Below are 13,361 nucleotides of genomic sequence, written 5' to 3'. Positions count from 1 at the left end.
CCAAGAATATAAGTGTGTTAGAATGACCCAGTCAAAGCCCAGACTTCAATCTAATCAAGTATATGTGGCAAGCTTATGCTGTTAAGGATCACATGTGCAAAACTGATAGATGCTTGCAGCTGTAAATGGTTTTACCAAGTATTGACCCACTGGGGTGAACGCTTATGCAACAAATGTCTGGGTTGTTTTTTTGGGGTTTTTTTTTTTTTGCTTGATTGTTTAATTAACCTTTGTATCACAATAAAATGATTTTGCACTTTTGAGCATTAGGCATATTGTGTAAATCCAAAGGTAAAAATCTAATTAAGCTCATTTTCATTCAGGTTGTAACACTAGAAGGTAGAAAGGTTCAAGGGGAGTGAATAATTATTCCAAGGCACTGTACTTTGATCTAGTCTAAAGCCTGACTGAAATGTTTCACCGATTTTATTTAGGAGAAAATCACTTGGCTGTTTATGTACAACTTTCTCTATAATTTTGCAAAGAAGGGCAGACTGGAATTTTGACTGTAATTACATGTGATGGAAGAGTACAAGTTGTGTAGTTCTTGAGTAGTGGTCTTGTAGTAGCCATTTTAAGTGGGTCTGGAAAGCAATCTGATTCTAATGAGCTGTTTACGATATTTACAACCGTGCTACAGAGACTAATATCTGTTTAAAGGAGAAAGTTGGATCCAGGGCACATATTGTTGACATTATTTGAGAAATAACAGAACATTTCATTAATTTTTCTAAAAGAATTTAGCATTCCATGGATGGGTCATTCTTGTATGTAATACACCACTAACCACTAATTTTTGCTGCCAGTTTTTTTGCTGCCAGATTTTGCTGTCAGTAATAATCTTGGAGAAGTACTTACCACAGCACACAAGCACTAAATTGTCACAGGAATATAAAAAAATACAGCATCAACCAACAAATTACCACCAGAATCACTAAGCACATCACAAATATGTCAATATAGACATATTTAATGTGCTTCATTGTGGAATTTTCCTTCAATCCTCAATAAACTTAACAGTCAATTTCACAGAAAAACAGTATGAATCATTTTTGCTTTCGTTTTAACAAGATTCCTAACCACATAATGAAATACATTTGCTCTTACAACGCAATACAAAACAAAAATTTTATTTGTTAAGACACATTTGGATATCACACATGCATAACAATTGAACAAAACACTGTTTAATTTTCCTGGGTAATGGATGGACACCTAATTGTACAAAGGCATTAATGGGGGACAAATATTCATCAAAATACATAGCAAAGCAATAACTTTGCTTGAGATGATGGATAAAGAAATGTAATTGGTACTGCATTACAAAGTAATGTAATGAGTTATTACAAAGTATTTTTGGAAACTTTATAAAAAAATAAAAAATAAAAATAAAGCACTTTGAATCTTGTGACCTCATTTAAAAAAAAACAAAAACAATAAATGTTAAGTAACATAAATGGTTCGTTTCATGAAAGACATGTAGGAAAAACTAAAATAAAAAAATAAATGTAGGCAGCACAAATTCATACTGTAATTCATACTGTGTGTTTCTGTGACAGATGTCCCCAAACAATCTATCAGCAACTAAAGCTCATTTCATGCTTCCCCTGTCATCTCCTGTCTTTAAAGAACTTGTGATCTAAATCCCCAAATACAATGATTTATTGAATTTTTTTGTGAAATGCATAAAGTTTTGTGAAAAGAAAAAGATCAAAATACAGAACAGCACAGAACTGATCAGCATTGACAGAAAGCACTAGGCTGAAGTTGCTGTCAATAAAGAAGGTTACACCAGTTACCAAATATCAGGCTTCACATTCATTCTTTTTCATCCATGAACCATGTGTTCAATATGGCGTGTGTGTAAAGTGTGTCTTTCTTTCTGATGCACATTTGAGTCATATGCATGATTATACATATACATTTACTCACACTTGATTCCTTGAGCTTGACTGAGTAATTTAGAGTAGTTATATGGCAGTGAAATAGTTTGAAGTGAGTGTACTGCACAAAGACATTGTAGACCAAAACCATGCTTCCTGTGAGTTGTAATGTCACACAGGAAGCTCAGTCACTGAACCACAACTGTCTGAACTACAACGCATAATATAGGCACAGCCTTTTCTCCTACTCTTTTGTCAAGGCTGCCTTGTTGCTTCTTGCTGAGTGGCTGAAGGACCGGCCTGTGTATGGAAGTGTGTCTCCTTAAAGATGAACCAGCAGTTTCCCGCCCATAAGATGAGATTAAGAAACCCAGAAATCTAGAAAAGGAGCAAAAAAGTTCTTAAGGGACAGATGTTTTTACAGTTGAATCACATCCATCCATCCATCTTCTACCGCTTACTCCTTTTCAGGGTCACGGGGAACCTGGAGCCTATCCCAGGGAGCATCAGGCTCAAGGCGGGGTACACCCTGGACAGGGTGCCAGTCCATCGCAGGGCACAATCACATACACACTCACACACCCATTCATACACTACGGACACTTTGGACATGCCAATCAACCTACCATGCATGTCTTTGGACTGGGGGAGGAAACCGGATTACCCGGAGGAAACCCCCACAGCACGGGGAGAACATGCAAACTCCGCACACACAGAGCCGCGGGAATCGAATCCACAACCCTGGCGGTGTGAGGCAAACGTGCTAACCACTTAACGCCATGCCAGCTACTATGACTATTTTCATGGCAGGAAACAGGTTAAATTGTAGCAAAATATAAAGAATTTACAAAGGTTTTATAAAGTTCAACTTCAATGTTTTTGTTTGGTATTAGCTAGTAATTTTGGTGCTAATTTTGAAGTGACTTGGGTTCCTTTTGGCAGATTTGGCAACCCAGCTACTGACAAAATGAGACCACACCTGGTCATTGGAAGCACATTTGAGATGCATGCTGTCCACTTGTGATCTGATCACCTGAGATGGATGTTAATACCAAGTCTGAAAGGGGCTGATGTTAAAACCAATTATATAAGTAATTACTGTAAATATACAGTAGGTACAGCATTTTACATAGCAATTATCTCCAAACCTTACATCAGTATCAATTTACACTAAACAGAACAAGCTGGCTAAGTCAGTACTAGCCATGTTTCTTAGTTAACAAAGCATTAAATTTCAGTTATACCCACAATATTTACAATCCTAGTAGCTTCATAAAACCAATCCATGCGCTTTATGGTTAAAGTTAAATATCTTCCTGTCTAAAAACATATATAGGTGGCAAGTATGACTACTGGCTAAAAATCACTGTTGTTGCTTGCATACTCAATCACAACTACAACTAGATTTTGAGAAACAGTTATACACAAAATGCCTTATAAAACACAGACAAAAATCACTTTTTTTTTACTTCATATCTACTTAGCAGGTGCCACAAATACAGAGTAAAAAAAATCAGAAGTTTATGGCATCACACTACCTAAAGTAGTCAAAGCAGTCTTACCACTGAAGAATTGAGGGGGCCTAAAGTAGGAAGGGCGCCCGCTGTGCACTTGTTTGTGGGGGTCTTACAGGCATTGATTAAAGAAAGAAGTTTTGTTGGACTTGTAGTCCATTTCACATCAGTCAGGCCTTTTCCCCAGGCAGAAGAAGCCAACAGCCACAAGAATGTGAAGATTCCAGTTAATAGCAGATCCTGTGGAATGAAGGTAGGGTTTAAGTGGTCATTCATCTAAGATAACACTAATGATTGCTGTAAGCATATGATCTGCATGGTTTCACATAAACATCTACCTGTAACTTACACTGTATGGTCAAAAGTATAAGGACACCCCTCCTAATTATTGAGTTCAGATGTTTCAGTCACAGGTATATAGAATCAAGCACATAGCCATGCAATCTCCATAGACAAACACTGGCAGTAAAATGGGTCATACTGAAAAGCTCAGTGACTTTAAGCATGGCACCGTTATAGGAGGCCACCTTTGCCACAAGTCAGTTTGTGAAATTTCTGCCCCTGCTAGATCTTCCCCAGTCAACGGTAAATGCTATAATTGCCACAAAGTAATAGACCATGCAAACACAGAGTGGGGCCGCCGAGTGCTGAAGCCTGTAGTGCTTAAAAATCACCTATTCTATGTGCATCACTCACTACATACAGTGGCAAGAAAAAGTATGTGAACCTTTTGGAATTTCATGGTTTTCTGCATAAATGTGTCATAAAATGTGATCTGATCTTCATCTAAGTCAAGGGTATTGACAAATATAATGTGCCTAAAATAATAACATAAAATAAATTCTGATCCCTCATGTCTTTATTGAACATACTCATTCAACATTCAACATGGCAGTGGAAAAAGTAAGTGAACCCTTAGAATTAATAACTGGTTGACCCCCCTTGACAGCAATAACCTCAACCAAGCGCTTCCTGTATCTGTGGATCAGACCTGCACATCGTTCAGGAGGAATTTTATCCCATTCTTCCTGGCAGAACTGCTTTAGCTCTGTCATATTCTTTGGACGTCTCATGTGTATGGCGTTCTTCAAGTCATTCCATAGCATCTCTAGTGGGATGAGGTCTGGGCTCTGACTTGGCCACTCCAAAAGGTGGATTTTGTTTTTCTGAAGCCATTCTGTTGTGGACTTGCTCCGTTGTTTTGGGTCGTTGTCCTGTTGCATCACCCAACTTCTACACAGTTTCAGCTGACATGCAGACATTCTTACATTATCCTGAAGAATGATATACTTGGGAATTCATTTCCCCTCAATGATTGCAAGCTGGCCAGGCCCTGATACAGCAAAGCAGGCCCAAATCATGATGTTTCCTCCACCATACTGTACGGTTGGGATGATGTTTTCATGATGATATGCCGTGCCCTTTCTACGCCAGATGTAGTGCTGTGTGGTTTTTCCAAATAGTTCAATCTTAGTTTCATCAGTCCACAAAACATTTTACCAATACCGCTGTGGAGTGTCAATGTGCTCTTTTGCAAACTTCAGGCGTGCAGCAATGTTCTTTTTAGTAAGCAGTGGCTTCCTTCGTGGTGTCCTGCTGTAGATACCCTGCTTGTTCAATGGTTTACATATTGTAGACTCATGAACAGAGATGTTAGCCAGTTCCAATGATGCCTTCAAATCTTTGGCTGTCATTCGGGGTTGTTTTTTTACCTCAATGATGAGTCTTCGATGTGCTCTAGGTGTCATTTTGACTAGGCACCCAATTCTTTATAGAGTAGCAACAGTCCCAAAGTGTCTCCATTTGTAAAATGTTTGCCTAACTGTAGACTGGTGAATTTCTAAAGTCTTTGAAATCACTTTGTGACCCTTGCCAGCTTTATGTAAATCAACAATTCTTGATCGTAGATCCTCTGAAAGCTCTTTTTGGCGAGGCATGGCTCACATAAGCATGTGCTTCTTGTGCAGAGCAAACTCCAAAAGTTTGAGGGGTTTTTATCAGTCAAAGTAGCTGTAGTCCACACCTCCAAACTCATTTTCTTAACGGGACTCCAGGTGTGCAAAAAAAAAAAAAAAAAACCACAAGGGTTCACAAACTTTTTCCACAAGCACTATGAGGTTTTTTTGGTTGTTCTCAATAAAGACATGAAAGATCAGAATTTTTTGTGTTATTATTTTAGACACATTATATTTGTCAATACCCTTGATTAGATGAAGATCAGATCACATTTTCTGGCAAATTTATGCAGAAAACCATGAAATTCCAAAAGGTTCACATACTTTTTCTTGCCACTGTAGTTCCAAACTGCTTCTAGAAGCAACATCACCACAAGAGCTGTGCAATAGGAGCTTCATGCAATAGGTTTCCATGGCCGAGCAGCTGCACACAAGTCTAAGATCACTATGTGTAATACCAAGCTGGAGTGGTATAAAGCACACCATCAGTGGACTCTAGAGCAGTGGAAACGTCTTCTCTGGAGTGATGAATCACGCTTCACTATCTAGCAGTCTGACGGCTGAATCTGTGTTTGGTGGACACCAGGAGAACGCTGCCTACCAGAATGCATAATGGAAATAGTAAAGTTTGCTGAAGGAGTTATAATGGTGTGGGGCTGTTTTCAGGGTTTGGATCGGCCCCTTAGTTCCACTGAATGGTCATGTTAATGCTATAGCATACAAAGAAACTTTAGACAACTGTATGCTTTTTTGTGGCAACAGTTTGGGGAAGGCTCTTTCCTGTTCTAGAGTGACTGTGCCCCTGTGCACAAAGCGAGGTTTGAAGACAAGGTTTGACGAGTTTGGTGTGGAGGAACTCCACTGGTCTATACAGAGCCCTGACCTCAACCCCACTGAACACTTTTGGGATGAACTGGAATGTCGATGTGAACAGGAGGTCCAACAAGCTCATACAGGTGTGATGGTCAGGTGCCCACATACTTTTGGCCATATAATGTAGTTTAGTGTTTAAGTTAGAGTTTTTGGTTTCTCAGATGAAAGGGTGGTGACATACAGCCTGAGACCTACATGCATATTCATTCACACACACACCCCCCACCCCCCCCCCACCAGTATCTCTGAACCTGTGTCCACTGTACACTCAGATTCCACTTCTTGGATGATTGGAACCTGTTTTAGTCCATCCACCTCAAAGTTCAACATGTTGTGTATTCTGAGAGGATTTTTTGCTTGTTAGTTAGTTTGCCACACACTTATGGCACATCACACCATTTTCTGTACACTGCAGAGTGGTTATTTGAGTTACAGTAACCATCCCATCAGCTTGAACCAATCTGACCATTCTCATTAACAAAGATATCCCTTACAGAATTGCTGCTCACTGGATTTTTCACACAATTCTATATAAAGAGACTGTTGTGCATGAAAATGCCTGGAGATCAGCAGTTTCTGAAATGATCAAACCAGCCTGTCTTGCTTCAACAACCATGCCATGATTAAAGTCACCAAGGTCACATTTCCACCTTTCTGATTTATGATGTGAACATTAACTGAAGCTTTTGACCTGTATCTGCAGAATTGTATGCACTCTGCTTGGCTGACTGGATAATTGTACGAACGTGCAGGTGTACAGGTGTTCCTAATAAAGTGGACGGTGATTGTATAGCTAGTTCTCAAATGCCTCTATCTGTTCCGTCATCTCTTGCACCTGCTGTCTACAAAACACACCCTTCTACTTCTTCATTTACACATAAGTGAGAACTTCTACTGCAACATTAGTTGCCCAGAGGTTTGAACAACATGCAACTCCATCAGGTCACTTGACCTGAAACTAATGTGTGCTTCTTTTATAATGCCACATATTTTTCACTTTTAGATAGGCACATTGCTATTGCTCGCTGATAAATTATAAACAGGAAGTGTGCCACTGGTGATAAATAGACCTACTCATTTAACACAAGTTTTACTTTCAACTGCAATGTACACTAGAAACCAAACCAAAAAACCCCACATATTGTACAAAACAAAGAATGGAAACCATTACTCTTACCCAAAAGCAACATTCTGTCACCATCAAATTAGTTTGATATAAATTTAAAATGACTAAAGTCAAGCCTAGTGCACATTTCAGTTCATAAAGTGCTTAATACGCTAAAGCAGACTCACAATCAGAGGGCCACGGTTTGACTCGCGGTATACATGCTGGTAGCCAACATACACCACAAGTATGCCGGTACAGTACAGGAAGGCCAGGACTCCAACTGCAACAAAGAACTCAGCTGAAGATGAATGATCTCCAACCAGATAGTGCTTCTTCATTTCTGTTGTTCTGTTGACTACGCAGGTTGGCACATCAAACCCAATTTGATTAAGTCTGTGTGAAACAAGACAAAGTGGGGTTTGTATTTTCCAAAATAAAGATAAGGCCAACTGAATATATTCAAAATACCTGGTAGTGTGCAGTACAAAAATGTAATAATGTTTAATAACATTTACCTAAAAGGGTATCCGAAGGAGATGTTGGTCTCATGGATAGAAGCATTCCCTTGACATTGGATATTAAAGCTTGTGGTGCCGGAATAATGACCAGTCGACGCAAATGCAAAGATGGAAAATGCCTGAGGACACGGTGCACAAAAACAAACACAGTAAGAGCAGCACATGTCACAACATAAAAAAAGAAGCCACTGCAATTGGACAAATGCCTTTGGTCAAAAGTAGTCAAATGACTGATATGTAATGATTATATGTCATAGTTCCACACTGGAGTCAACACGTAAGTAGAAATGAAGGTGGAAATTGCATGGGGATTCTGTTAAATCTTTAGTCATTAAGAAGAATACTTTAGGGACAATGTGAAGGCCTCATTCACTCTCAGATGAAGGCTTAATTATTTCCTCCCTTCAATGGCATCCTTCCACACAGGAAGCTTGGGGGTTTTAAAGTCATCAGTATGTCCTTCAAAACCTCATAAATGTGGAATTAACATCTATTGTGCCTGGGTCTAAGAATGTAACGTACACTGAGCAAGGCTGGTGTATTCACCAGGGAAGCAGTGGTTTCGAAGGTACCAGTGCTATGGTGGTTAAGTCTCTGAGCTATCGATTGAAAGGTTAAGGGTTGAAAAAACATTTAGCATGGCTCTTAACCTACTCCCTAGGCACCATATTCACTCAAACCTCTGATTCTTCCAAGCTAGGATATGCAAAGAAGAGAATTTCCTCGTAGTATACATGTGTATACGTATAATGATGTTAAGATTTTCTGCCTGTGTGGCAGTTAGCTCAGAGTGTAATGCGTCTGAAGGAAATACCCCATCTACTTTCATGTAAAGATAGAACATTTCCACCAAATAAAAGCGAACACCTTTCCCATGGAGTGAACAAATCAACTAACTAGACTAGAAACACGATCAAATGTAACACAAAAAAAAAAGAAAAGAAAAAAAGGGAAGTATCACAATAAGATCTGACATTTGTAACTCGTTTGTGTTCGTTGTGTGTGTCAAGAGCATTTCCAAAAACAGGGCGTGTTCAATAAACACCACAGACAGACAGAGAAAGTAATGCACATCATTTCCTGAAGGTGTAAAGAAACAGTAACTCAGGTCTAAAGAAAGAGACGAATACACAGCACAATCCCAGTGCTGAATTACAATCCATACACTAGGTCTAGTAGGATGCGTATAATCACTGTAAAAGTGTAGAGTTTATAATAACGTTGGGGATTGTGGGGAAGAGTTGTGCAATACAGGTTTTACTGTACGCAGACGTAGTCTTGGGTGTAATGCAAAGAATTCATAACACTCTTTACTGTGACTGAGCTTTATTTATTTGAAAATCATTGTACTTTTAAAGTGCACTTTGACAGTGCAATACAGTTACCTTTGTTTGAGTATGTCTAAAAACACACTGTGTGCTTCACTGCCTGCATTAGGCACTATTTTTCATCCATTAATTCGACTTCAATCTCATATGGCTTGAACTACACATTATACCTCGCCAAGCAAATCAAATCAACTTTTCTTTAAGTAAGTCAAAGAATTACTGTAGCTTTTTTTATTTTATTTTAATTATTATTATTTTTTATTAACATAACGTTATTTCCTAACAAATCCTGAGCTCCACAACAGTAAAGTACAACATCAGAGTTTATACTTGATTTGACGATAAGACAACAATATCATATCGCCCTCTGAGCCATCTTTATTCCAGCAACGAAATCTTGTGAAAATTTGCAACTTACCCATTCCAGGACTCGTATAAATCCCAGCGGCTCTTTCAAAGGTCTGATATCTAACAAGAAAGCTGACATTATATTCTGAAAGAGAAATGGACAATCAACTGAATTAGCCACTTCACTCAACTTTATCTAGGAAAAGATGAACTGTTCTGCCTCGAGGGTGTGAATACTTTTTCCCCAACACTGTTTTTAGTAGCTACATGCCTGCCTAACATTCTCCATATTACACACTGTTAGTTTATTAGACGGGATTAATTAAGAAAACCCAATACCTCCACACCGCTGACGGGACAGATGCTTGAAAAGTTGTCCCCTTTTTTTTTTTTTTTTTTTTTTTCACTTTTGGCACAGCGGTGGTCACGTGAGTCATGGCGTCGCGATCTAGGGCTGGACGAACGAGGAAAAAAAGTAAAGGCTCAAGAGGCGGCGCGAGACGTGGCGCATCTCGAATGCGATTGGCCGTTGTGGAAATTATTCAAGTCCTTCGACAAGGCTGCTATGTTACTTCCTGTTTCAAAAGGATATACCGCAACATACGGAATCAAAACACGGTTCACAAGCTATTTAATGGGCACTTTAAAAAAATAAATAAATAAAAAACATACAGGTGTATCTCAAAAAGTGAGAATATCGTGGATTAGTTTATTTTTTCCCCCGTAATTTAATTCAAAAGGTGGAACTTTCATATTTTCTAGATTCATTACACATAAAGTGAATTTTTTTTTTGTTTTAATCTTGATGATTACGACTTACAGCTCATGAAAATCAAAAATCCAGTATCTCAAAGTATTAGACTAAAGAATTTATAATACAGAAATGTTGACCTTCTGAAAAGTATGTTCATTTATGCACTCAATACTTGGTTGGGGCTCCTTTTGCAGAAATTACTGCCTCAATGTGACGTGGTATGGAGGCAATCAGACTGTGGCACTGCTGAGGTGTTATGGAAGCCCAGGTTGCTTTGATAGCGGCCTTCAGCTCGTCTGTATTGTTGGGTCTGGTGTCTCTCATAGATTTTCTATGGGGTTCAGGTCAGGCGAGTTGGCTGGCCAATCAAGCACAGTAATACCATGGTCAGCAAACCAGTTACTAGTAGTTTTGGCACTGTGGGCAGGTACCAAGTCCTGCTGGAAAAGGAAATCAGCATCTCCATAAAGCTTGTCAGCAGATGGAAGTATGAAGTGCTCCAAAATCTCCTGGTAGATGCTGCATTGACTCTCGACCAACACCAGCAGATGACATGGCCCCCCAAATCATCACTGACTGTGGAAACTTCACACTGGACATCAAGCAACTTGAATTCTGTGCCTCTCCACTCTTCCTCCAGACTCTGGGACCTTGATTTCCAAATAAAATACAAAATTTATTTTCATCTTCCCAGTGATTGTGCTTGTGTATTGAACCAGACTGAGAGATTAAAGGCTCAGGAAACCTTTGCAGGTGTTTGAGTTAATTATCTGATTAGAGCTCTTCTCAGGTCGACATTTCTGTATTATAAATTCTTTATTCTAATATTTTGAGATACTGGATTTTTGATTTCCATGAGCTGTAAGCTGAAATCATCAAGATTAAAACTAAAAAAGGCTTGAAATATTTCACTTTTTGTGTAACGAATCTATAATATATGAAAGTTCCACTTTTTAAATTAAATTACGGAAAAAAAATACTTTTCCACGATATTCAAATTTTCTGAGATGTACCTGTACAGTGATATGTGTTTCTCATGTTCTAATAAATTAACAAGCTGCAATGCATACCATGGCTTAGTGGTTAGCATGTTTGCCTCACACCTCCAGGGTTGGGGGTTTGATTCCCACTGTATACTACCTATTATAGATTATTATATTATATCTCCCCGTGCTGCGGGGGTTTCCTCCGGGTACTCCGGTTTCCTCCCCCAGTCCAAAGACATGCATGGTAGGCTGATTGGCATGTCCAAAGTGTCCGTATTGTATGTGATTGTGCCCTGCGATGGATTGGCCCCCTGTCCAGGGTGTACCCCGCCTTGTGCCCCATGCACCCTGGGATAGGCTCCATGTTTTTCCCGTGACCCTGAAGGAAGGATAAGCGGTAGAAGATGGATGGAATGCATACCATGGGATTTATTTCCTGTTTACGGTACATTAAATATATGCAGCTTGCACTCATGATGGTTAATGGATGTCATGGGTGTGGAGACCGTCAGAATAGTTTTTGTCTTCTATATTGAAATGACAGTATAGACAATACACTACGAGAAAAACAAAGTGCACTGGACAAATGAAAAGAAAAGTCAAATCCTGCATATCGTCTTCTCTTTGTTTGTGTAAATCTATTTGGATGAAGAGAGGTGAAGAGCCAGACTGAGATAGAGGTATGGGGCAAACCATCTTCATACATGTCCTAAAAACCTAGTGATACACGTGTATCTCAAAAGATCCTCTTTCGAGGAATTTGTTTAGTATTCTTCATATGACATATTATAATATAAGTCTGATCTTTACAAACACCATAGTGTATCACTATCAAGACACAACCAGAGCTCTAAGCTTCAGATGAGGATTTCACAAATAAAAGCAAATTATCTACACAGCAAGAACATCCAATGTTGATGGCCCTTTTTTTCAGCACAGGATGTTCTTGCTGTGCAGATAATCTGCTTTTATTTGTGAAATCCTCGTCTGAAGCTTAGATCTCTGGTTTGTCCCATCTACACCCTGCAACACTGGCCATCAGATCTGTCAGGTCTAGTTTGATTGTCATAGTTACAATTCAGGTTCTGGGTTACATATAGACTCCTGTTTCTGCAACATTAACTTGTCTTGCCTATTTACTTAGTAGGCTGAGCTGTGTTTCACAGCTATTTGTGGCTGCCTTTTGTGTTTTGCCTTTGAACGCGATCAATCATATTTTGTCTTTGGATCATCTTTTAATCACTGTATGCCTCTGATAGCATTTACCAACTATGAAATGTTTACTGGACACTTGGATCCTCACAGTTCCAGTTTCACAGCCTAGATAAGTCTAGATAAGTTCTCTGAAGCTTTGGAACACATGCTTTGTAGTGGCAAGCACACAATGATTCCTATTATGCAGTTATCACATGATTGCAGTCATGAGATATCCAATGCTACGGAGCCTGCCCGCAAATCACATGAGTACACACAATCTAATTACCAATGGCATCTGACACACAAGATGCACAGTTAAAACACAAATAAAAGATCTGTGAAGGTTTAGTTTGATGGTATTGGTTGCAATACGTTTAATTTATATAGTGTTTTTCTCAAACTCATGGCCGTTAAACAGAGTCAAATAGAAAGTAAGTAACAAATAAATAAGCATCACATACAAACTTCTTATACAAGAAGACATTACAGAGATAAGAGCAGTTTGATAGTGGTACATTGAGCTGAACAAAATGTTTATTTTCTTTTTTACATTTTTTGATTAGATTAGCAGTTTTTCTGTTTGGCACATTTACTTCTTTTTACTTCCAGTACTCACTGTACCTCATACAATTATTTGCATGAAATAAACAGAACATGTGAGAGTGTAGCCTACTATGTCAAAGTATATTATTCACACGTCTGTTCTTCATTATATGGAGTATTTTGAGGAATGCTGTGTTTGAAAACTTTTCACAAGACACAATCCTAAATGAAAAGAAGATTATAGGGAGATGTGGGCAACCAGTTGTGAACTCTGGCTAGACTCTGGGGGTTGCATAACTCAGGGCCAAGAAGAAACAAACAAATACACACATACATTTTGAAGGGGGCAACATG

General features: G+C 38.9%; 1 protein-coding gene across 1 annotated transcript; it reads right to left on the bottom strand.

The window, feature by feature from the left end:
• Window positions 1–801: 801 nt before the first annotated feature.
• sypl2b (synaptophysin-like 2b) lies at window positions 802–9,925 on the bottom strand. The gene is made up of 6 exons (XM_053625185.1): window positions 9,867–9,925; window positions 9,598–9,672; window positions 7,849–7,970; window positions 7,519–7,726; window positions 3,446–3,637; window positions 802–2,261 (listed from the first exon to the last, which is right to left on the bottom strand). The coding sequence occupies exons 2-6, from the start codon at window positions 9,664–9,666 to the stop codon at window positions 2,139–2,141; spliced, it is 714 nt and encodes a 237-aa protein (XP_053481160.1). The 5' UTR covers window positions 9,667–9,672; window positions 9,867–9,925; the 3' UTR covers window positions 802–2,138.
• Window positions 9,926–13,361: the final 3,436 nt, after the last annotated feature.

This window comes from Ictalurus furcatus, chromosome 5, assembly GCF_023375685.1.
Source record: "Ictalurus furcatus strain D&B chromosome 5, Billie_1.0, whole genome shotgun sequence".
Taxonomy (NCBI): Eukaryota; Metazoa; Chordata; class Actinopteri; order Siluriformes; family Ictaluridae; genus Ictalurus; species Ictalurus furcatus.
This window is presented reverse-complemented; position numbering and strand designations above follow the sequence as displayed.